The 23932-nt window shown below is 52.5% G+C and overlaps 12 protein-coding genes across 12 annotated transcripts; 8 read left to right on the forward strand and 4 right to left on the reverse strand.

Moving 5' to 3' along the window:
• Window positions 1-207: 207 nt before the first annotated feature.
• Z520_04009 (uncharacterized protein) lies at window positions 208-3474 on the reverse strand (the record flags this gene model as incomplete). The annotated part of the gene is made up of 2 exons (XM_016774519.1): window positions 208-504; window positions 556-3474. 2 exons carry the CDS (start codon window positions 3472-3474, stop codon window positions 208-210), a joined length of 3216 nt encoding a protein of 1071 aa, XP_016634446.1.
• A 631-nt stretch (window positions 3475-4105) lies between these two features.
• Window positions 4106-5109, forward strand: Z520_04010 (uncharacterized protein; the record flags this gene model as incomplete). Its single annotated transcript, XM_016774520.1, has 2 exons — window positions 4106-4145; window positions 4226-5109. The coding sequence occupies 2 exons, from the start codon at window positions 4106-4108 to the stop codon at window positions 5107-5109; spliced, it is 924 nt and encodes a 307-aa protein (XP_016634447.1).
• A 372-nt stretch (window positions 5110-5481) lies between these two features.
• Window positions 5482-6012, forward strand: Z520_04011 (uncharacterized protein; the record flags this gene model as incomplete). The annotated part of the gene is made up of 1 exon (XM_016774521.1): window positions 5482-6012. One exon carries the CDS (start codon window positions 5482-5484, stop codon window positions 6010-6012), a length of 531 nt encoding a protein of 176 aa, XP_016634448.1.
• Window positions 6013-6594: 582 nt separating this feature from the next.
• On the forward strand, window positions 6595-7767 carry Z520_04012 (uncharacterized protein; the record flags this gene model as incomplete). Its single annotated transcript, XM_016774522.1, has 2 exons — window positions 6595-6910; window positions 6965-7767. The coding sequence occupies 2 exons, from the start codon at window positions 6595-6597 to the stop codon at window positions 7765-7767; spliced, it is 1119 nt and encodes a 372-aa protein (XP_016634449.1).
• Window positions 7768-8071: 304 nt separating this feature from the next.
• On the reverse strand, window positions 8072-9625 carry Z520_04013 (uncharacterized protein; the record flags this gene model as incomplete). The annotated part of the gene is made up of 4 exons (XM_016774523.1): window positions 8072-8150; window positions 8201-8786; window positions 8836-9419; window positions 9480-9625. 4 exons carry the CDS (start codon window positions 9623-9625, stop codon window positions 8072-8074), a joined length of 1395 nt encoding a protein of 464 aa, XP_016634450.1.
• Window positions 9626-10949: 1324 nt separating this feature from the next.
• Z520_04014 (uncharacterized protein) lies at window positions 10950-13134 on the forward strand (the record flags this gene model as incomplete). The annotated part of the gene is made up of 2 exons (XM_016774524.1): window positions 10950-11584; window positions 11640-13134. The coding sequence occupies 2 exons, from the start codon at window positions 10950-10952 to the stop codon at window positions 13132-13134; spliced, it is 2130 nt and encodes a 709-aa protein (XP_016634451.1).
• Window positions 13135-13582: 448 nt separating this feature from the next.
• On the forward strand, window positions 13583-15241 carry Z520_04015 (NADH-ubiquinone oxidoreductase 51 kDa subunit, mitochondrial; the record flags this gene model as incomplete). Its single annotated transcript, XM_016774525.1, has 3 exons — window positions 13583-13945; window positions 14003-14990; window positions 15072-15241. The coding sequence occupies 3 exons, from the start codon at window positions 13583-13585 to the stop codon at window positions 15239-15241; spliced, it is 1521 nt and encodes a 506-aa protein (XP_016634452.1).
• An 823-nt stretch (window positions 15242-16064) lies between these two features.
• On the forward strand, window positions 16065-17147 carry Z520_04016 (uncharacterized protein; the record flags this gene model as incomplete). Its single annotated transcript, XM_016774526.1, has 1 exon — window positions 16065-17147. The coding sequence occupies one exon, from the start codon at window positions 16065-16067 to the stop codon at window positions 17145-17147; it is 1083 nt and encodes a 360-aa protein (XP_016634453.1).
• A 373-nt stretch (window positions 17148-17520) lies between these two features.
• On the reverse strand, window positions 17521-18624 carry Z520_04017 (uncharacterized protein; the record flags this gene model as incomplete). Its single annotated transcript, XM_016774527.1, has 1 exon — window positions 17521-18624. The coding sequence occupies one exon, from the start codon at window positions 18622-18624 to the stop codon at window positions 17521-17523; it is 1104 nt and encodes a 367-aa protein (XP_016634454.1).
• A 1036-nt stretch (window positions 18625-19660) lies between these two features.
• Window positions 19661-20197, forward strand: Z520_04018 (uncharacterized protein; the record flags this gene model as incomplete). Its single annotated transcript, XM_016774528.1, has 1 exon — window positions 19661-20197. One exon carries the CDS (start codon window positions 19661-19663, stop codon window positions 20195-20197), a length of 537 nt encoding a protein of 178 aa, XP_016634455.1.
• A 343-nt stretch (window positions 20198-20540) lies between these two features.
• Window positions 20541-22224, reverse strand: Z520_04019 (uncharacterized protein; the record flags this gene model as incomplete). The annotated part of the gene is made up of 2 exons (XM_016774529.1): window positions 20541-20823; window positions 20891-22224. 2 exons carry the CDS (start codon window positions 22222-22224, stop codon window positions 20541-20543), a joined length of 1617 nt encoding a protein of 538 aa, XP_016634456.1.
• Window positions 22225-22971: 747 nt separating this feature from the next.
• On the forward strand, window positions 22972-23898 carry Z520_04020 (uncharacterized protein; the record flags this gene model as incomplete). The annotated part of the gene is made up of 1 exon (XM_016774530.1): window positions 22972-23898. The coding sequence occupies one exon, from the start codon at window positions 22972-22974 to the stop codon at window positions 23896-23898; it is 927 nt and encodes a 308-aa protein (XP_016634457.1).
• Between the last annotated feature and the right edge of the window lie 34 nt (window positions 23899-23932).

The raw sequence follows: 23932 nt of genomic DNA on the forward strand, positions 1-23932 counted from the left end.
GGGGAACGAGGAGGGGCTAGCGAGGCCAGTAGGCGCCGAGACAGCGCCCAGTCAGGCTGGTGAGGCTGGTCATCCTATACAACCTTGGAAGTTAACCTGGAAAATACAACCACTATGTCGTCGGTCTTTGGTCATCTCTACAAATATACCTAGGTATCCAACCACTGTCTCAACCCAATATAATATAATATAATATAATAGCCAGATTTATCCCCTGCCTCCTTCCCATTTGATTGTCAAGGACGCTGGATACGATTGCACCATGCTCTCTTCCACATTCAAGTAGTTCACCACGCCACCCTCGTTTAGTCGCCTGAGCTGACCCGTTGGCCCAACAGCTCTGCTCAACTTTTCAAGTCCGCAGAGGACAGACATGGTAGACCCCAACGTTGCAAGACTCAGTCGAGCGCCGAGAGATACTTCGCCGCCCAAAGGAGCGAGCGGATCCTCGGACTGGCCTGGACCAGCATCAGACAACCCAGGGCTGCCACGGTTCACTGCAGTCTGTCATCGACTATTAGCACAAGCATTTTCACTGAAGCAAACCTAACTTACCCTGTCTGTGTCACAGAGAATACGCTGCCCTGCAGAAATCTGAATCTTTTCGCCTCCGTCGATCACGGTTTGCGATGATGTCGCTTCTCTGAAGATGGGCGTGGATGGCCCTAACCTGCAAATTTCGCGGAAGTACGACTGAGCTTTGCTCGATGACGAGCCCTCTTGTTCCAACATCTGCTTCAGCTCTTCAATGTCCGTCTTTTTATCTCCCTTTCCGAGAACATGATCGAAGACCTCAGCAAAGACTCGCGACTGATTGACAAAAACCCAAGCTGCCAACGGAAGAAGTTGAGACCACACGATGTCGGCGGGAGAGAGTCCACTCTTCGAGACTTCTTGAAGCACTTGCGCCGTGAGACTTCGAAGCTGTACAGGCGAGTGCGAGTGTAGACTGAAATTACCCTTCATGCCATTTCCCACTTCTTCCTGCAGTCGCGCTGCAAGCTGCAGAATCGCCTTTTGTTTCTTTTTGACGAGAGCAAACCGACGCGCAGGTTGCTCCACGTTTGCACAGCCGTATATAGCGGAAAGAAGGGAAACAACGTCTTGTTCGTCGTATTTCTCGTGAGACTTCCCTTTGTTCCCCAGTGGCAGAAGGAAAAGATTCGCAGCGAACTGCGCATGAGCAACGTTGAAAACGTCCCGAACGACGTCGACCTGCTGATAGCCTGCGAGCTGATACGCACTGGTGCCGAGCAGAGCCATGATGGCGTCCTTGTAGAAAGCGCTTGCGGCAGCCTGCAGTCCTTCAGTTTGGAGCAGCTTGTGGGCGACAATTGATCCCCTCTCCCGATTAAGCTGAAGCCCCTGGGCGGAGAAGAGCTGCATATCCCAAGATGAACGGAAACCAGACGTACTACCGATCACAGACTTGCAGGCTTCGGAAGAGCTAACTGCTTGAGTGTCAGGGAGGGTGGTTGGCTTGTCGAAGTTGTACAGATCCGCTTTTTTCAATTTGGTCAAGATGGACTTGTTCTCCTCCGGAACGACCAGCGGGTAGTGTGCGTACACAGAGTTCTGTCGATAGCTGTTTGGCAATGCAGTAAGCACTAATTTGTAGAACACACAGCCGTTGTTGATAGCAAGGTCATAGTCTGCCTGCTTGAAACCCCAGTTTGTTAGATTGGCTGGTGTATAGTCAATGGTGTAGAAACGATCACCTCGAACCAAAGCCACTGCGTCCGAGAGAATTGCTCGTGAGGTTGTAAAGTTTGTGCACAAGCCGCTGCCAGGGAGTTTTGGCTCCTTGGCCGCCTCGACAACTATGCCGGGGTATATTTCAACATTGTCTGGATGACCGTAGAGTCGACGCAACTGCTCGGCGATGAAGGGGTCGGGATTGATATCTTCGAACTTTTTATGGGGCTCGAGCTTGAAATATTGTCGAAACTCGTTCAGGCTCGCTAGATTCCAGGAGCGACTTTGGATGATGCCCAGCACTTCCACATTCTTGAGGATCTCAGGCACGTGAACAGCTCCATAGCTCCCAGCAACGTCCGAGACAGATGCAGTCCAGATGGCCGCCAGTTCCTCGTCGGAATACTTGTCGTCAGACTGACGCTGAAGACCAGCAAAATCTCGCTTGACCGGATCCGGGCTCAGTTTCATAGCCCACTCATTCAGTGCCCCGAGGAACTGGCCCATGGAGAGTGAGGACTGATGCCCGAATAGTTTTGTGTAAGCATCCTTTGTCCACTGCTCGTCCCTTTCAGAGACACAGGAATGCCACCGGTAGACAAGGTTGAATTCGGCCGAAACAGAATTTCCCGTCGCTTCCGGAATCTTGTGGCCAAAGATGGCATTCCCTTCTTCAGATCGTGGGTCGAGGTTCCATAACGAGTCCACCCGATTTAGATTCAAAATCGTTCTGACATAGTCCTTTAGGATGATATTAACATAGAGTCCCGTAGTGATCAGCCTGGCAGTCTGGAACAACGCTTCATCATAGAGCTTTTCGGCATTGGGCGGCCTCGGCTTCCCTTGTGGATTGAGGATCCTCGAAAAGCGGCCATTTTCGTCGATGCGGGCAATGTTTTCTGCTACATGATTGTGGAAGCGATTGAACATTATCAGAAGGACTCCGACGCCAGGGGGAAATCCGAGAATCCGCACGTCCGAGAAACAATCGGGCTTCAATTTTCCATCAACCATGGTCCGGACAGCCTCCTGTTCTTTTACGGAATTGCCATAAAGGGGAGCCAAGTCCAGGTAGGAGGAAGTATCAGAGATACTAAAGTCATCGTGGTTGGTGTGGAAGATGTCATGGATGATGATCGACGCCACGTAGAAGAGTACGCTCGATATCTTGTTGGGGTGTGGTCTGAACTTCTTGCGAGCCAGAAGGCTGTCAAAGATGACGCCAGCATCTGGCCGGGCAACGGGCTGCATCAGTCTCGGGCGCACTGTTCGTGCGTAAGGCTGCTTTGCAGCCCCGAGATGCGGCCATAGAATATTGTTGTTGGTTCCGTCTGCCTTACGATAGATGTAGTCGGCTCCTAGATAGGACTGAGGCGGATGTTGCAGGTCTGTCCACAGCTGATTCAGGAACGCGTTGGTAAGAGTAGCGCTAGTTCTGCTGGAGATGGGAAGATCCGCTACTAGTTGGATGATTCGTTCCATAAGGTATGTCTTGTCGTTGATAGGCTCGCCGTCAATTTGTTGTAAGGTAACATCTTTGACGGTCCTGAGGTTCTTCAAGTTGAAGGTCTTGAGCACGTCCAGGATGTGGTCTGATCTCTTGGTTTCACTTGTCGACGCGGAGCTGCTGGAGTCACTTGAACGGGGACGCTCCTGAACAACTGGTGTCTTATCAGGCTGAGACCCCTTGGCTGACCCGGATCCTACATCCTTTGAGTTATGTTCAGAGCTTTCAGGGATGCACAGCATACCCTTCAGTTTTGATAAACTCAACGGCATGTTGGATCCCTTTCTCTTTGGAGTCTCAGATGACAAAGCACGACCAGCCAGAGAGCAATTATAACCCAACAAACTGAGAAGTGAGGCTGAGAAGACGATTTCGATATATATATAAAAGCTCACCAACAATCCACTCACCCGTTCTCGTTGGAGGGAAAAGAGGCTGACAACCAAAGCACGAGGGAGAAGCAGCGCTTATACTAATACTCTCCCATCAACAAAACTCCGTACTCATACTCACACTCTCAGCCAGCCCCTGTACGGCTGAATGGGCTGGAGAGGACTAAAAGGATCCAGGATGGCGCCACGAGAAGAATAGCGCCGGATTGAGCACCATGTCGCTTGAAACGGGAATAGTGGGGCCTTAAAAGGGGGTTTGTCCAATGGGCGGCGGGGTGAGTCTTGAGGCACCAAAGCTCCAGACTCCAAACACGCAGCCTTTATTTTTTCTTGGGCTGCACAACCCAGCCGCAGTTATTCGCAACTGCGTTTCCCTTCCGCTTGTGATTCGATAGTCCTTACTTTGTCCCCTTGAACTCGCTTCTCCCCCACACCGGTTGTCCTCGGTTGTCGTCTTTGGTGCCCTTTGAGGTCTCGTGTTTCCTCAGCCGCTGGAGCTCAGCCAGCCGACATGGCCTCAAAACCCATCACACTCCAAATTCGCCCACGAGGTAAGCAAAGCTGGCTGGAACCAAGACCTGGGCAGGAATATCGTCCTACTCGGCAGCCTCCGTGCTCACAATCTCCATAGGAAAGCCCATAAAATCCCTGCCAGAGTCGGTCGATCTGAAATCCGATGCCTCCGCAGCCGAGTTGTATTCTGAACTCGCACGCAGAACCAAGTACTCGATTCACCAGCTGCGCGTGACCAAGGGCTCCGATGGCAGTGTCGTGGCCAACTCTAAAGATACCTCGATATATGAGACTGGTTTACGTGATCAGAGTACAGTCTATGTAAAAGATCTTGGAACACAAGTGGCATGGCGGACTGTATTCCTGGTGGAGTATTTCGGTCCAATCCTTATACATCCGTTGATGCTGGCCCTCCGACCGTACATCTACCCTTCCGCCAGCAAGGAGCCGTCTCAGTTGCAGCAGGTGCTCTGTGTGTTGATATGCCTGCACTTTCTCAAGCGGGAGCTAGAGACGTTGTTTGTCCACCGCTTCTCGGCCGCTACCATGCCTCTCCGCAACATCTTCAAGAACAGCTTCCACTACTGGATTCTTTCTGGCCTCCTGATCTCAGCTTTCATCTATTCCCCTTACTCCGCAGCAGCACAAGAGCCGAACCCACTCCTCTTCTATCCTGGATTGGCCATCTTCGGATTAGGAGAACTGGGCAATCTTCAAACACATCTCACATTGAAAGGGCTCCGGAGTGCGGGAGGGACCGAACGTGGTATCCCTCAAGGATTCTTGTTTAACCTTGTCACCTGCCCCAACTATATGACGGAAACCGTCTCTTGGATCGGTGTATATCTTCTCAGTGGCCTGAGCTGGGGGGTGCTCATCTTCCTTGTCGTCTCCGTCGTCCAAATGGGTCAATGGGCAGCAAAGAAAGAGCGACGATACCGCAAGGAGTTTGGTGACAAGTACAAGAAGAAGAGATTCACCATGCTTCCGGGCATTTGGTGAAGGGCAAGAAGTCGAATTCACGATCTTGAGCATAAAAAGATTCACGAGACTGAGGTTGTAGTGGACAGAGTCACAACCAGGCAAAGCTTGCAATTTCATGCTGTCTCGGTGCTGCGCTCTCTTATCACACTATTGTCACCGAGTGGGTGACAGAATTTTGTCACCCCAAAGTGATTGCAAGCCTCTCGTCGAGTGACGTGAAAGGCATCTCTTCCGTGTGCAATCTTTGAATATAAAGCCTCTTGGTCTACCCAGATATTCATCCTCTCAACCAAGAGAAACAACAGAATCAATCTTTGCGCACTGGACTCAGCAATCCTCCAACCCGTGCTTTGCCTTTACATCGGACCCGGAGGCAAAATTCTTGTCAAGATGAAGCTCATCTTTGGTTTGCTCACTTGCGTTCTAATCATAGTCCATGCTGTCCTCGCTCAATCTGAAGCTGCCTTCACCGCCCACAACGGAACAATCTCGCCATTTCCGCTCGCTGATGATCTTCTTACATTCAACATTGGCATTTTCGACCCGGTATGCGGCCTGACATACGAGGTGAATATCAGTGTCCAAAACCGCGGGGATGCGTCCAAGACTAGCGACAACTGCAATCTTCTCTACGACTACATCACGAATACAACCAGCAACGGGGAGTCATCGAAGGATGTCAATGTAGTCTACACGTGTCCTGGCACTCCGGAGCCAACAGACCCAGAGGGCTATGGTTCTCTCGATATCAAATTTATTCTCAACTGCCCTTCCGATTTTGCAGAGGATCAGACCCAGGAACCGGCTACCTTACAGCTCCTCAATATCCACGACGCTACCGACCTCACAGTGCCTGTCTCGATTGGCTACGAAGTCTATTCGAACTCAGCAATCATCTGGCAATTCATCAACTGCCCATGACCGCCCATGACCGTAACTACCTCAGAAGACCAACGAACCCTGAGGAGTTACGTAGAGCGACATTGTCATAAGCGGCCTGACTTGCGGATTTCGAACGGAGCAGATCATAATTCAAGCATGGCGCGCGTTGCACTTCCGCTCTGTTGATGGGCCAAGGCAGTCAAGGTAGATTTGGGTGCGAGATTGAAGCTGCTGGGGGGCAGGCTGCAGAGGGATGCATGTGATTAGAGTAACTTTCACCTTCACTGAGAATCTTGATAGCAAGAATACTTTACAACAGGGACGAGCCGTCCTTAAGTTGACTTTATGGTCATCTAATGATTCGCCTGATGTGTACCTCGTACATGTAATATGGATCATCCGTGGTTCTCCATAAGGCCCCATTGGCTGGCGGGCTGCGAGGCTGCGAGGCTGCGAGGCGGCTTTGGAGAATGCGGTGCACGAACTCCTATGGGAACTTGCGCCGTCCACTACCACTTCCACCGTGTCCCTCTCCAACCCAAGTAATGAGCGCACGAACAATGGCCTGTCGAGCAGCCGCTTGAGACTTGACCTCTACGATTTGGCCCAAGGCATCTCATAATGCACTTCGCGCTGCCCCCACGCAAAACATCCCATCCTCCTCCCTACGTTCGAAACAGCAACCTGACTGCTGCATCCCAGAGAAGGCGAAAGCAATTCCAACTCGGTGCTTACTTAGTGTTGGGAATATTGACGCTGTACCTTGTCGTCCGATTTCTTCTTTCGCTCGATTTAATAGAAGGGCATAACGATGGCGCGACTTCAATTGAAGGGCCTCAAGATATTGTTATCGTCACGGTGTTCGACGATGAGACTATGAGCGAAGACTATAAGCGGATAGTGAGGACAAATCGAGAAGATTATGCCAGGAGACATGGTAGCGCATGCTGAATCCGAGACACTGGGCTAGGGTATGCTGATTACGATCCAGGATACAAGAACTTCTACTCCAACACAACGGCGTATTTCGACCTCGTTGACCCTTCTCCGTTATCCTGGTCAATGATACCGGCCCTACGGCACGCTTTGACAGAGCATGCCGCGAGCACCTTTTTCTGGTTCTTGTCCGCCGACGCTTTCATAACGAATCCCTCAGTGTCACTAGAATCTCACGTCCTCCAACCGCTCGAGTCCCTCATGCTCAAGGACATTCCTGTCGTTCCCCCGGACTCGGTCATTCATACATTCTCTCACCTCAAGCCTTCCCGCACGCATCTGATTCTGTCGCAAGACATGGACAACCTAGCCCATACTTCGTTCATCCTCCGCAACACCCCCTTCAGCACCAAAACACCAGACAATTGGGCCCATTACTTCTTAGATGCCTGGTTCGACCCCTTGTACCGCGCCTATGCATTTCAAAAAGCGGAGAACCACGCCCTCGAGCACCTGGTTCAATGGCACCCCACGGTCCTGGCCAAGTTGGTGCTGGTCGAGCAACGCTGGATCAATTCCTACAACTACGCCACACCCCCCGCGAAGGACCCGTTGACCGGCCTCACGCGCACTCACGACAGTATGTGGCAGGAAGGGGATTTGGTGGTCAACCTGAAAGGATGCAGAGAAAGCGACAAGCGCGATTGCGAAGATGAAATGAGATATTACTTTGCTAAGTGGGAGAAAGAAGTAGAAAAGCTGGATGGGAAGAAGCCAGCGCATAACGTTGGACCTCCGAAACCGAAGGTCAAAGATGAGAGGAAGAAGACTGACGGGGTCAGATCCGTGAGGAGGTGAGACTGGATCCCAGCATCCTCCGCATCGACGGCAGTCTGGAGTTACTTGTGTGGCAGCCCATTTGTTGGGCTGAATTTGAATCCAACGAGACACGGCAGCGATAGTGGACCACTTGTATAACAGATTTTCCTTTGATACAACAGGCGCAACATCGGAACACGACTAGCAAGGCCATGGGAAATTTCGGGACACCAGAATCGGCCAACAGAACAAATAGAGCAATATCTTTTCTGAGAATGATACAACTCGGCACCATTCCCAGCTTCCAGCTTGTCTTTTGATCCTCTCCTTTCTGCGTCGGGCTTCAAGCGAGGTCTCCTCTTTCAGCTCGCAGTTTGTCATACCTCAGCACCGCACCCAGCAATACCTGGGCACCAATAGCGCTGTATGGTTGTCAGTAGGCAACGATGTTCAGCACAGACGATCGACTTACCAGTCTTCTGGGCTGCAGTATTCCTGTGGGTTATGGCTGATTCCGTCCTTCGTGACGGTGAAGATCATGCTCGTTGGACAACGGCGGTTTGTGTAACAACTATCATGACCGGCGCCGCTGATCATGTATTTCCACAACTCTCCGTCGTCGGCAGTCATCGGGAGGTCTGCACACACTTCCTTCGCGCTGGCTTCGACGGCAGCAATACAATCCGCGTGGAACTTGACGGCTGGACTATCCACCAATTCCTTCCATTCCACTTTGCAGCCTTTCTCGCTCTCTTTCTCTGCAATCCTCGCAAATTCCGATCGACACTTTTCCTCGATCTCGGTGAGCTTGGCGTCCTCAGTGTGACGAATATCCAAAGTGAAGGTCACCGTGTGAGCCATGGTGTTGATCGAGCCAGGCTGTTGATTTAGGATGCCGGTCGTCGCAAGACCTCCAAGCTTCTTTGCGATGGCGTTAGACTCGACAATCAACTTTGCAGCGCACAGCATAGAGTCCATTCTTGCTGGGAAAGGGGTGGTGCCGGCATGAGTATCTCTCCCCTTCACGGTGATTTCAAACCATTTGAATGCTTGCACACCTGTCATGGTCAGCTTGTGGTGCTGTCAAAAGACTAAGCAGTTACTGACCTTTGACGACTCCGACTCTCCTTTTCTCTGCCTCCAAGATGGGTCCCTGCTCGATATGAACTTCGAAGTGGGCCGCTATGGGAAATGCTTTGTAAGATGCTGGCTGGGACCCAAGATATCCAATCCTCTCAAGTTCTTGCTTCATTGTCTTCCGGTGCCCATCTTCTCCTGGCGACACCTCGGGCAGATTCCAGGCCGTTTCCAAAGGAACTGCCTCAGCCCAGACGCCAGATGACACGGCCATCATGGGAAAGCGCGCTCCCTCTTCATTGGTCCAGTTTACCACTCCGATACTTCCTTCAGTCTCAACGTTATTTTCGTGCAAGACCCTCAGTACTTCAAGACCAGCGTTGACACCCAAGATGCCATCATATCTCCCGCCGGTTGGTTGAGTGTCGAGATGTGAGCCCATCATTATCGGGGGCGCTTTGGCATTCTTGCCTGGCCTCACAGCGAACATGTTCCCCATTTGGTCAATGGTTGTCTTGCAATTCAATGACTCGGCGACACCCTTGAACCAGTCTCGTACTTGCTTATCCGCGTCATTGAGACTCAGCCTTGCCATGCCAGTCTCGACCGGGTCACTGATTAAGCACTGATTCAGGACTAGTCTCGCACGGGGCATTGGGGACTTGTACACTTACTCTCCATATCGATGAGCAGCGCCATACTTGCAGCCGCTATGAATCGCGTCCATCAACCGCGATTGGTTGACTTTCAAGCCTGAAATGTCATGCTTTGATCGGGCGCCATTGACGCCATTCACCCCGTGAGTGCCGTTTACAGCCATCCTTCTGATCTCCCGGCTCCTCAACCACCTGCTAGAAATTCCCGGATTGAACGAGGCGAAGGATCTCGACACAGGAGCGGACGATTTGCACGCCTGAGTCTGTCTCAGAGTCAGTCGCAGTCCCAGATTCCGGCTGAGGTCAACGCAGTTTATAACAAGTGACATGGGCAAATTGATATATCGTACAAGGTACGAGGTACCCGGGAGCACTGTTTCTTTTCTTTTCTTTCGTCGGGCGATCTCGGTGGCTACTGATTGGGTTCATCTTTCGGGCTGATACGAGCGCGAGACACCAGAAAGGCCTCTCAGGAGTTGTCCGCCCGTGAACCTGCCGTGGTCTCACCTTCTTCTCCATCTTGCCACTGGCGCCACTCCTGCACTGGAGAGTTGGAGAAAAGATATTACAGATGGAGATGCCCGACAACGGCCTTTTGCTACCTTGGCAAGCTTGGTCTGTAATGGTCGCTTCTATTGAAGAAGCAGATACTCCGCTCTTGACAGAAAGGGAAACGGTACGAGTGTCTCGGTGCTCGTCTTCGACTACCCGACGACAATGTTCCATGATCTATCGATGCCACGGATCTTCCAGCCAGCAGGGGATTTTAACGGGGTCACCCCAGGGTGCCCACGAATTGCATGGCCAACAGGCGCTTCCGGGGACTAGCAGCCGATGGCTATCAGTAAAAGAGCTCCCCTGTAGAGGCCAGCCACTCGTAGCCCCCAACCGGGCGCCTAAGGTCGCTTGGTAGACATTCTTCAGCTAAAAGTTTAGTTAAAGCTTCGTTTAAAGCAGCCTTATCTCAGTGTTTCATGAGTGTCTCCGTTCACCTTGCCATCATACGCTTCCCCACCAAGTATATACCACAGATATAATTGAACGAAGACTACGAACGTCTCTACCAGCATCTTCACCGTCAGTGGATGATATAAGTGAATCTCTATCACTTCGTCGCAGCATCAAGGTGGCAACAAGCTTATAGCAAACAGACGGAAAGAGCTTGGTGTCACTCAGAGTAGTACAAAGTACGAGGTACCTAGGTACACAACCTTGTTCACACTTTTCCTTCACCTCGTTTTGCATGCCATCACTCAAGCCATTGTCCAATATGATCTCTTTCTATATCTAATACTGTTCTACGCAAATGCGCGTCACTTTTCTTCGCGGTCTTCTTTTGCATAGAAAGGTAGAGGCCTGCTATTTTCTTTTTGCTTTTCGCTTTTTGGGCTGTCCATTATCTGAAGAGATTGTCTTGGGCTGGGACCTTTCATAACAGCTTCATTTTTTGTCCTTCCCATTGACGACAGACTCCAAAGCGGACACGACATGGAGCCTGACGAGACCACGTTGGATCAAGATGCTATCGACAAGATACCCCAAAGTTCTACCCCTCCACTGCGGATGAACGTGGAAGGTGCTGCAGCAGCAGACGTCTTCCGCAACCACCGTCGCCTTGTCGATTGGGTCCTGGAAAATGATGGATACATGCACCCGCATGCTCAGATTGCCTTCAGCTCGCGCAATGGGTATCATGCTGTGGTCGCTGACGGACATTCTCTTGTGAGCGGAACTCGTGTTGCAAGTTGCCCGATGACAATTACATTATCAGTGCTCAATGCTTTCAACATTGACCCATTCTCAAATCATGACACTTGCTTTCCAACGCCTTTTCTATACAGTCAGTCGAAGAAACCTGAGTCTCTGCAAGCCTTCTTTCTGATGGAGCAATTGATCCTTGGAGAAAAATCTTGGTGGGCTCCCTACATTGCCACATTGCCCACAGTGGAAGACATCACCGCCATGCAATTTGAGGAGGAAGCGGATGCCATGTGGCTCGAGGGAACCAATCTCAAGGGCGGACTCTCCACTCAAGCTGCCAAGTGGGAAGATATGTACTCACAAGGCTCGGCTCATTTGAGGAAACTGGGCTGGCCCAGTGCACTGAATGGATCTTACACCTGGTACGCCGGCGTGAACTGCTCCTCTCCGACTCGTCATCGCTTACACAAGACCTAGGCCTCGCTTTCGCTGGGCGGCGACCATTTTTGGCAGCCGTTCTTTCACCTCACAGGTCCTTGATGCAACTCTTCCCGCAGACCTTGCGACCATTCATCGCCGGCAAGAGCCGTACGACCTGGTCAAGCTCTTTGGAGACCGCTTTGCCGTGCTACTTCCGCTCCTCGATCTCCTCAACCACAAACCCGCGGCCCAGGTCGAATGGCAAGCCCAATACCATTTTGTCGGGCTTCAGATCCTCGAGGCCTATGAGTCTGGGCAGGAGCTTTACAACAACTACGGTCCCCGGGACAATGAGGGTCTTCTTCTGGCGTACGGCTTCACTATTCAACACAACCCCTTCGACCATCTTGTCGTCAGCATCAAAGCGCCGCCTGGGTCGCCGCTGGATGTGGCTCGCCGACTATGGAAGCAGGACATCAGATCAGACATTGAAAGAAGATGTTTCATATTCAACCACAAACATCCCGAGTCGACGTCGGCGCTAGCACTAGAGTCGTCACTCTTCTCCTTCGACTTATTGGACAGTATTTCCATTCTGTGCGCCAATGATCGTGAAATGCAGAGCATGACGATGAGAAACCAGTCTTTGATGAGCTTCTGTCTCGCCGACGAGCCCCGTTTCCAAGATCGTCGCATTATATTGGCCACTCTGGGCCAACTTCTGAGAGAATGCATTGCACGCTCTGAAAGGCTAAGAAACACAGATCCACGTAAAACCATTCCCGGGTTGGAGCCTGCCAATTCGAAACAATCCAACGCCAAAGTCTACCGAGAGAGTCAGCTAGAGATCGTCGAAACAGCGGTTGCGCTTTGCAACTTCGTGCTGAGATGCGCCATCGGTGGGAGCGCGGACGCCGAACAGATATTAACTGGTATGCAAGGCCAAGTCTCAAGTTCTGCTTTGGCAAATTTGAGGCTTCTGACTAGAAGGCACGTTCGGCTTACTCGCCCCTTTGAGCTTCTTAGTCTGGATGGCCTGGTCGAGATGGTTCCCAATTCTGAAAGTGTCCGAAAATGCTTGGTCAATTTGAGCCAACAACTCCAGAGCAATGCTGATGGCACGGGATCGATTGATGCGTCAAGCCCAACAAACTTCAGCAAAGGTCGACTTGCGGTTGCTCTGTCAGCACTATACAGCGAATATGCTCATGGCGTCAAGCTCCCACACAGAGTCACGGAATGGGTCAAACAGTTAGTCACATGGTATCCACCGGATAGTGATTCCTGGGCGTATGTGCCGACTCCTGGCCCATGGACACCCGGAGAGGAGCCCCCGGCTGAACTGATGGACCTTCTTGCTGCCCGGGCTGCTCTGTCTCCGACAATAGCGGTGGACTCGACCGTCAAACGATGGCTGAGACCCGAGAGGATATGCTGGGGGTGGAATGTCATGGAGGAAGAGAAAGTGACTCTCCCCTCGTATCTTGTAGAGGAGGAGTCCAATGGAGTGACAGACGGCATATCGCATTTGATCTATTGGCAGCTGTACTAGGGGCATATGGACGACGTTCACTTTGGTCTTTGGTCTCCGGTCCTGGATTTGGAACGGGTCTGCCAAGGCACACTTGACGACGGTGCGGTATTATTCTGGGCACTTTCTGTATGGGCCAGGGTTGTTATTGCCAATACTTTGGCGGGTTTTTGATGAGCAAAGCATTTGCGTGAATGAGGCATTCGATACTTGCATACAAGGTACATGCCTCGATGCCACGAGCACAAGGCGAGGCTGCGGTGGTGGAAACCCCGAAGTATTGCCGAATGGAAGGCATCTGTGACGAGGCAAGCTTCCGGCCAATCAGCGGAGCTCAATATCGAAGACTTCGACATTGATTTCGTAGTTGACTCGCTCTCTTCTCCACGTCCGCCGTCCTTGCCTCCTCCCTCACTCTTCCCGCCGCACACTCGTGTGGTGTCTATCCTCGTCCTCACATCCTCCCAAAATGATTGTCCGGTCGTCTGCCGCCAGAAACGTGGCCCGCGCGGCCTCCAACGCAGCTTCACGTTCCGCCAACTCCTCAATCGCCGCCACCAGCTCCTCCACCCTCCAATCCCGCCGATCCTACGCCACCGTTCAAGAAGGACAGCCTCAACAGAGACGCTACGGCGGCTTGAAGGACCAGGACCGGATATTCCAAAACCTCTACGGCCACCATGGCACGGACCTGAAGAGCGCCCAGAAATACGGCGACTGGTACAAGACCAAGGAAATCCTGCTAAAGGGTCATGACTGGTTGATCAATGAAATTAAAGCTTCGGGTTTAAGAGGAAGAGGTGGTGCGGGATTTCCGAGCGGGTTGAAATTTGTATGTTTCTTTGGACAAAACGTGATGAGCAATACAAGGCTAACCGAGGCACGATAGTCATTCATGAACTTCAAGGGTTGGGAAAACGACAAGAAGCCGCGCTACCTGGTTGTCAATGCCGACGAAGGCGAGCCAGGGACTTGCAAAGATCGAGAAATCATGCGCAAAGATCCTCACAAACTCGTCGAGGGCTGCTTGGTGGTTGGTCGCGCCATGAACGCCACGGCAGCGTACATCTACATCCGAGGCGAGTTCTATCATGAAGCCACTGTTCTCCAGCGTGCCATTCAAGAAGCATACAAAGAAGGCTTGATTGGCAAGAATGCCTGTGGCTCAGGATACGACTTTGACGTCTACTTACACCGAGGCATGGGCGCATATGTGTGTGGAGAAGAGACTTCGCTCATCGAATCTCTCGAAGGAAAGGCTGGAAAGCCTCGTCTCAAACCTCCCTTCCCTGCAGCTGTCGGTCTTTTCGGATGCCCTTCTACCGTCACCAACGTCGAAACAGTGGCAGTTTGCCCCACCATCGCTCGACGGGGTGCGAAATGGTTCGCCAGCTTTGGTCGCGAGCGCAACCAGGGCACCAAACTGTTCTGTATATCTGGACACGTCAATAACCCATGCACCGTCGAGGAGGAGATGTCTATTCCTCTCCGAGAATTGATTGAGAAACACTGCGGCGGTGTCCGCGGCGGCTGGGATAACTTACAAGCCATCATTCCTGGTGGTTCATCGACGCCCATTCTGCCCAAACACGTCTGCGACGATCAATTGATGGACTTTGACGCCTTGAAGGATAGCCAGTCCGGTCTGGGCACGGCGGCGGTGATTGTGATGGATAAATCTGCCGATGTGGTAAGGATGATTGCCAGATTGAGCGCTTTCTACAAGCACGAGAGTTGCGGGCAATGCACACCCTGTCGAGAGGGAAGTGCATGGACAGCGAAGATTATGGAGAGATTTGAAAAGGGTCAGGCAAGAGCGAGAGAGATTGATATGATGCAAGAACTCACGAAGCAAGTTGAGGGGCACAGTATTTGCGGTAAGCCTTTCCCCCGAGTTTTGCCTTTCTAAAGCCTCCTCTCACTCTGGATGAAAATGGACTCTAATCCCCGTGTTGCAGCTCTGGGCGAAGCGTTCGCATGGCCTATTCAAGGTCTCATTCGCCATTTCCGGCCCCAGCTCGAAGCACGCATCAAGGAATACACAAAGGCTGCCGGTGGCGAGGCTCACGCGGGTGGATGGGAGCCTGACGCTGGGAAGAAAGGGCTGCTAATCGCACCTGGACAGTAAATCATAAACGGGATCTTGGGGCAAGTCGGCTGCTGGATGAAGTCTCGCGGAGGAAGTTTGCAAGGTCGAGTTTCCGATACTGATGTCAGAAAGTGTTGGTATTGATATCTGAGCAGCACAAGGCTGCGTTCCTTCAATCGCATGGCGTTGTTTCTTTCAGTCGCGCCCCAGAGAGAAGACGTGGAATAAAATTGTATATATATTTCATGCCAAACACTTCCGTTTCTCCTTGGTGTTGACCTTTGGTGTTGAATGAGGACCTAGCCCCAGTCCTCTTCGCCCTCGTCTGCTCTCTGCAGTCCTTGACAGCAAACATCTGGGCGAGAATCTACCATCCACTAATTCCTCAAACAAGCCACGTCCCAAATGTCACCCTGACAGAACAGAGTCCCTTCGCCTGGAGATCGAGGCCGGTCGGAGATTCGGGCCGATTGATGAACAGGGATGGCGGCAAAGGTCTTTCCCGCCCGGCGTTTGACTACGAGGCTCTGGTCACTCTCAGTGCCTGCGGCTAAACCTCCTGTTGTAGAAACACTTACTGGCTCTTGATGTCTTCCGCCATTGTCTGTAACCCTTGTAGGCGGATGAAATCAAGCGTCTTCGGGCTTGGTGAGTATCTCAGCAGGTAGGTGAGGGACCGATTGCGTCCGGGTCACTGGAGCATTGCCTGGTGATTTTCTTGGTCTGGTCCTTAAAATGCTTTGACACAGTCAACCACAGGACTTTCTGCCGTCCATTTATGAGAGAGTATTCCTTCTAGTCACCCACGAGTAGCAAAGAGTCTCTTGTTTCCACAGTCATGGGCTCGCGATTCATTCCAACCATGGCATCCCAAAGCCTAGGACGAGCCCGGTACCACGGTCTGGCGCACAAACTCGCGCTCTGCGAGAAATACGGATTCGAGGCGATTGAGCTCTTCTTCGAGGATCTCGAGGGCGTTGCGGAGGCTCTTCCTGTCTCCCATCCAGGCCTGCCACCGGGTTCATCCTTTGCCGATTCTACCGCCGTCCAAGAAAGACAACTTGCGGCCGCCGAGTACATCCACGACCTCTGCATGCAGCACAACTTGGAAATCCTGTGTCTCCAACCGTTCATGCACTACGAAGGTCGACTGGACCCGTCGTCGCACGAGGAAGCCATCCAGCGCCTGCATTTCTGGGTCAAGCTCGCCCGGCGACTCGGCACCGACCTGATCCAGATCCCCTCCAGCTTCCTCTCTCCACCGCAATGTACAGGCGACCGTGACCGAATCGTCACGGATCTACGACAAGTTGCAGAGATTGGTCTTCAGGGCGATCCTCCCATTCGGTTCGCGTACGAAGCTCTCGCTTGGGGGACACACGTCAATACGTGGGATGCTGCGTGGTCAATTGTACGGGAAGTCGACCGACCAAACTTCGGAACCTGCATCGACACATTCAATCTCGCCGGTCGAATCTTTGCCGATCCGGCTTCACTGTCGGGCTTGACCCCGACGGCCTGCCAGGATATCCAGGAGGCACTTTCAAAGCTGCGAAACGAACTGCCGCGGGCATTGGACAAGGTGTTTTATGTCGAGGTGTGTGATGGCGAGAGACTGGATGCCCCGTTAAGAGCTGGCCATGAGTGGTACGATCCGGAGCAGCCGGCGCGAATGTCCTGGTCACGAAATGCTAGGTTATTTCCTTTCGAACCACAAGGATACCTTCCCGCCCTGCAGATTTTGGAAGCTGTGTGCCACGCCGGCTATACAGGGCACGTCTCGTTCGAATTGTTCTCTCGGACGGCAAATCAACCGGGCGAGGAGGTCCCAGAGCAACATGCCCAGAGAGGAGCCGTGGCATGGAAGAAGTTGGTAGAGTACATGGGCTGGAGCAACAAGCAGCAGACTGGCACAAGCCCAGAACTGCTCGCTGAGCGTCGGTAAGTGTATTTCCCGTAGCCTTGATGGTGCAGATATTGACTCGATGATTTCTCAGCGTCAGCATCTCCAGCGCTACCGATTCGCGTTCGATCGCCTCTGATGCCTCTCTCTGTTCGAGTCTGCGGCTCTAATGAAAGGATATATTCGTAAGATGGATTTTTTCGATCTGCATTTTTCCGAGATAAACAATTGCGAGTTGGTCACCGGAGCTTTTTGCCTGGGTTTTGAGGACGCTTTTAGTCCTGAAGCGAGGCTTCCTGACCACTGTTCCACGCCATTGAGATACCCCTTTTTTACCATGATATGAAGATATAGAGATATATATATGGTATACATGATCTTACGCCGCTGCGATGCATCCAATTTGTCTCTTGGATCAAGCCCCCGGCCTAGAATAGTCCAACCTCCTGACCCTCCTCCAAACTTCCCTGATACATCTCTCCTGGCCTTGCCGTGCCGTCTCGCCACCTGGACCATCGCTGGCGGGTCGAATGGCAAGATACAGCCTGCCTCCCAACTTGGCGTCGATAATCTCGGCAGTCTCCCAGTCTTCAGGCGGGTTTGCCGTGGTGACCAAGCCCCCGGCCTCTTTGAGCAGACAAATGCCCGCCGCGACGTCCCACTCCCAACACCCGCCTTCCCACCAGATATCAAAGCTGCCCATGGCCGTGTAGGCTAGGTCCATGGTCGCGCTGCCTAGGCTTCTCATGCCGTGGACCATGCCGCCCTTTCCGTCCCTTGCACCGACCTCGGACGCCATGTTGACGAAGCTGTCGACCTTGCGGTGCAAGTTGCCGTCGGCGGTGTCGCGACGGTCTTTGCCCCATTCGAAGGCGAAGATGCATTTCGAGGGCGCGTCTGGTGGCATGGGCCCTACCCCTTGGCGGCCCAACAGCGGCAGCCGGGTCGTCTCGTTCAACCAGGCCCCTCGACCGCGACACGCCGAGAACAGCTGGTTGAGCAGCGGCGCATAGACGACCCCGACCACGGGTTCTTGGTCGACCACCAGCGCGATGCTCACGCAGAACATGCCGAACCCGTGCGTGAAGTTGACCGTGCCGTCCAGCGGGTCCACCACCCACGTCGGCCGCCCCTCGCGTCCCACCAGGTACTCCCTCGACGACCCCCGGGAGTACATCTCCTCGCCGACAAAGTCGTGCGCAGGGTACCGCTGGGAGATGGACGAGTGGATGAATTCCTCGACCTCGGTGTCGGTGGCCGTCACGATGTCGACGGCGTTGAGCTTCTCTTGCATCACCAGTTCTTCTGGTAACCGGTGGTGGTGGTGGTGGTGGTGGTCATCGTTGCCGGGGTTCTTGCTGCTCCTCCTGTCTTTGTCCTTGTCGTCCCCATCCCACCGCCTCCGCTGCAGACTGTTCAGGAGGATCTGTCCCGCGTCTCTGCCCAGCTGGATAGCAAAAGCGAATATCTCAGCCAGCTCGCCGTCGGAGATGGCCTGCTGCCTCGAGTCTGCTGGCATGGTATGTTTTTCCTTCGGATACGGGGGTCAGAGAGGTACCCAAAATCCTCGAGAACAGGTATGGTGATTGACCCCCCGATGAACTCCACAACCCTCTTGTCCGACTATCGGTAACAAACCCAGGACGGACATACACCCATGAAACCCAGTCTCGGGTCTGCATGGCCGAAGGATTCGAGGACACCGCGCGACGCTGTCGGTTATTCACGGGTTTCAATTGCCGACCGCACCTGCAGAAAGCAGTCGGGTGGCATTTCCATTTCCAAAGTCTCGTCTCTCCGCTCCGGACGAGTTCTCTGCCGACGAGCCCCGTCCAAGTCCGCTCACCATTTCGCCAATATTATAATGCATTGGGCGGCCGAAGAAGGAAATATTCCGTCCAGAGTCCACACGATGTCGGGGGGTGGTGATCTCGCTCGCCTCTTCTGTTTTTCTTCGAAGCGAGAGGGTCTCTGTATCGAGTATGCATATACCTTAGGTACATACTTGATGGACTGGGGTCTTTCGGATATGGAGATCAAAATACTGGGAACAACGGGGGCGACTTTATTATATAAAATAATAGTTCCTCTTTCGTGTCTGTTGTGCACTTTACAAGGTATATCATGTACACTCGCCTGCCGTCCTGAATAGTACATACATGTATCATTATAAACACAAACTCCTTTCATCATATCCAGCCTGGCCCCTCCAACCTCACCCCTCGACTCTGGTGCTGATCTGATTCCAATGAGATTTGCACCCAGGGACATATGAAAGACCTTGTCTGACCTCCCATTTCACACCCTCTCTCACACGGCTTGCGGAGTGTGTTGTTTTTCCTGCGGCCTCTTCGTGTCGGCGCCTCCAGGCCCAGGAACCAGCTTCCGATCTATATAACCTTTGCGGGGTCCCCAACCCCAGGTCCAGGAAAGATTATTATATTACACCACTCCTTCTCGTCGTTGATTGGGAAAGAAGCAATACGGTTGCAATAGAAAGCAGCAAAAAGTCATCTCTGTTCTTCTGCCACTTCGACGCAACCCTTCCCCCAAGAATGTCCGATCTCACCGCTACCACCATTTCTTCTCCCTCACGACCCAAGAGGAAACTCCTCCTCATCAACGGCCCGAACCTCAACCTGCTGGGCACTCGGGAACCGCACATCTACGGGTCCACGACGCTGAGCGAGGTCGTCTCCACGATCGTCTCGCGGGGCAAGGAGCTGAATATCGAGGTGGTGCCGTTCCAGTCGAATCATGAGGGTATGATTGTGGACTTTATCCAGTCGCATTTCGTCTCGTCGCGACCAGCGACGTCTCCACGCACTCGAGTCGGCGTCATCATCAACCCAGCGGCATTCACGCACACCAGCGTGGCGATCCGCGACGCCCTGCTGGCCACGTCGCTGCCCTTCGTCGAGTGCCACGTCTCCAACATCCACGCCCGCGAGCCCTGGCGCAGCCACTCGTACTTCTCGGACAAGGCCGTCGGCGTGATCATGGGCCTCGGCGTGTATGGGTACACTGCGGCGTTGGAATTTTGGGCGCAGCGGTGGGATGGGGAGGAGAGGGAGGAGGGAGGCCGGGGGTGAAGATGATGACGGGTTTGGGCAGGGGTAAGGAGAAGTTAAAGGAGAGGGTAGAGGAGAAGTTAAAGGAGAGGGTAGAGGAGAAAGGAGAGAAGAAGGGGAAGAAGGGATAGGTGAAGGTCGAGGAGAAGGTAGAGCAGACGGCAGAGGAGCACGAAAAGGGAACATAATATATCTAGGCCCTGGGTCCTAGGTATATGCTGTAGAGTAACGAAACATAAGTAAATATATCCCTTTTCCATAGTTCAATGATCTCGAGATGGTTTCAAACGCTCATCCCCTAGAGCATGGTCTTCTCTTCCAATTCCATTTTCCGGGCGTCAAACTTGCCCATGCTTCCATCTCTTTACACCTTCTCGATGGTAACCGCACGTTCTTCCACAGACTCCTTATCACCACCAATACTCTGTCTGCGGAACTCTTGTTCCTCCCTGCGAATCTGGCCGAGGACCTCCTTGTGCGCGCGTCTCGCAGGATATTCTCGGCTGAAGAGACGATCCATGGCCTCGAGCGGAATCCCCTTCGTTTCGGGCACCAGGAAAAAGACAAAAACGGCGGCGCAGAGCATGAGGGAGGCGAAGAACATAAAAACGCCATAGGACATTGAGGCGAACATTTGGGGAGTGAAGCTGTATATCACAAGTAATTAGCCACAGTTTTTGTCTTTATAATGAGACTTTGGTGGGCATAACTTACCGAGCAATGATGAAGTTCCATAACCAATTATTTGCAGCCCCCCAGGCTTGGGCTAGAGTTCGCACGTTCTGATCGAACATCTCCGAGTTTAAAACCCACACTGTGCCATTCCATGAAGGAGAATACACGAGGGTCCATAGGTAGAAGAAAGCCATAGCTGATATTCCCCCCGATGAAAGCGTATCGCTTGGATTGTGGATAGGTTTGGCAACGGCGATATAGCCCCCAATATACCACATGCAGAGAGAGCCCGCGATGGCGCCGTATATGAGAAGCGCGCGTCGGCCGAGCTTATCAATAAGAAAGAAGAGCCAAACCAAAGTCATGACTGTCTTGATGACTCCGAAGATGCCCGTCGTTAGAAGAGAGGTGTTTGTGCCCGTAACGCCGATCAGGTGAAATACCGTGGGCGAAAAGTAGTTCACCGCGTTAATTCCCGTTCCGTTCTGCCATAGGAAGAGGGAGCCACCAAGAAGGAAGCGATATGTGACCTTGCGGTCCGTAAAGACTGCTCGGAACGGTTGCCAGAAGCCCAAGCCGACCGTAGAGCGTTGGAGCTCGATGGCGTTGTCGATGACAAAGATCTCTTCTTGCATGTAGATGTGATCAGCTGGAAGTTTTCGCAGCCAGCATAAGTTCTTGATTCCTTCTTCACGGCGTCCGCGAGAGAAGAGCCATCGGGGCGATTCTTTGATGACCCATGCGCCCAAGAACAGGAGCCCAGCTGGGATGAGTTGGATGGCAAACGGAATGATCCACTGCTCATGAGAGGGTGCCATGGTCTCCGAGACGCCATAGTTAATCCAGAACCCCACAAGACCTCCGATTTGCCATGCCATCTCGTAGAGTCCAACCAGCCGGCCACGGATGGCTGGAGGGGCGACTTCAGAGCAATAAATCGGCGAAAGGTTTGATGTCCCTCCCACTCCGATGCCGGCTAGCACACGGCCTCCATAGATGAGACCCAATCCACGGGCTCCATTGGCTCCTAACATCATCCCAGCTCCGAGAACGAAGACAGCAGCAAAGATGAGTAGTCCGATTCTTCGTCCAAGGAAGTGACCAGCAGGATAGGCGAAAAAGGCACCAAAAAAGGCACCTGCTTGATAGCAAGAAACAATGTTGGCTGAAAGGAGGTCGACTGCCGACTTGGAGAGGTTGTTGAAATGGAATTCGTCTTTGAAGGATGTCAAGGCAAGAGTACCGCCGATGAACGCAGAGTCGTACCCAATCATCATGGCAGCAGAAGCAGCCACTGCCGAGGAAAAGTAGACTCTCCAGTTATACACATTCTTGGGGGTGGGACGGTCTTCGACTAGGTGGAGGAGACCCATGTTGATCGTGGTCGCTGGTGCTTCGAAGAATCAAAGGAGATGTGCTCTGGAGTGGTGGCTGGAGGAGTCTGGGGAAGCGAGGAAATGCGCGGAGTATATGTATACAACACGCTCAAGGGAGACGACGTGAGACTGGATAGCTGGGAGGCTGTTGGATCCTTCCAACTGCCAAACACGACCACCGGGGAAGAGTTTTTCTCCACGAGTTGATGGTGGACTCTCCTTCCGGGGTTCTTGATTGTCCTCTTCTGGTCGTCGTCTATGATTGCCGTTTACATCAAAGGGATCTGCCTCTAGTTGTGGGGTCAAGGTCCATAGGCGGTCGGCGTTTGAACCCATCATTGCCGATGGGGAGGCAATTGGCGGAAAAGACTTTAACCCGCAAGGATTTTGCCTCCTCATCCCAGGATCATTCTCTAGTTCGCGGGGGATGATCCGAAATTGGCTGCTCAGCATAGTCGGGTATGTCTTGCTATTGCATCGGATATGGAACACGATTGTAAACCAGTGAACTCGTCTTGGTGCATTTCGGACTGAACGTTGATATTCGAGTATCACTGACAAAGGAGGAGAGGTTCAATGGGCTCATCCGTTCCACTGGCAGCGTCTTGTCCTGAACAGTTGCTCTAAAGGTAAACGACAGAGACCACACAGTCGGATGGACTGGTAGTTTCTTATGATCCAGACACATCGATTCTCATATCACAGCGTCACATTCCAGGCGCCCTTTTCGGTCAACACCTACCAATGGCACAGTTTTCACCTCCAGATACCACGTCTCTTGATCGGGTTGCTTATCTTGTTGGATATCCTATTGCTCATTCAAAATCGCCCTCATTACATCATGCCATTTACTCGGCGGTTGGCCAAAAATGGGGCCAAATGCTCTGCGAAACGACGGATCTCGAAAGCTTCTTGACGTATCTGAAGAGTGACCGAAAATGCATGGGGAGCGGTGTGACCATGCCGTTCAAAGTTGCCGTCATTCCCTATCTCGATGAACTCACAGACGAAGGGAAAGCGATTGGCGCCGTGAACACGATTGTTTTCAGGACAGGCCCAAGTGGGTCAAGGATATATTCTGGCACAAACACCGACTGTCTGGGGATTCGGGACGCGTTTCTCTCGAATGTTGAAGGCTCTCCCTACCGAGGGAAGCCAGGCCTCGTCGTTGGAGGTGGCGGTACCTGCAGAGCGGCTGTGTATGCACTACAGAAATTCATGGGCTGTTCGCCTGTATACATCATCAACCGTGATGCTAGTGAAGTGGACGCTGTACTCCAGGAATGTCGAACTCGAGGAGTCGGGGATAATCTGATATACGTGTCCACGACGGACCAAGCCAAAACACTCCTCTCACCAGGGGCCGTGGTCAGCGCAGTCCCGGACTTTACCCCTGTGACAGAGACGGAGAAGACTGTGAGGGAGATCCTCTCCATATTCTTGGGCGGAGATGAGAAGGGTGCGTTGTTGGAAATGTGCTATCATCCCTCCCCTGATACTGAAATATCCAGACTTGCTCAGCTATCAGGCTGGCAGGTTATCGGTGGCATTGAAGCCATGATAGGACAAGGACTTGCACAAGCAAGTCTGTGGACTGGCATTCAGATTGACAACAGGCTTCGTGATGTGGCGCGAAAAGAGGTGCGGAGACAGATGGCAAATACACACTGAAGAGCGTTTTGGCAGCCTTGTACTGAATATGCCG

This window comes from Fonsecaea multimorphosa (genome assembly GCF_000836435.1).
Source record: "Fonsecaea multimorphosa CBS 102226 unplaced genomic scaffold supercont1.6, whole genome shotgun sequence".
In the NCBI taxonomy this organism is placed as follows: domain Eukaryota; kingdom Fungi; phylum Ascomycota; class Eurotiomycetes; order Chaetothyriales; family Herpotrichiellaceae; genus Fonsecaea; species Fonsecaea multimorphosa.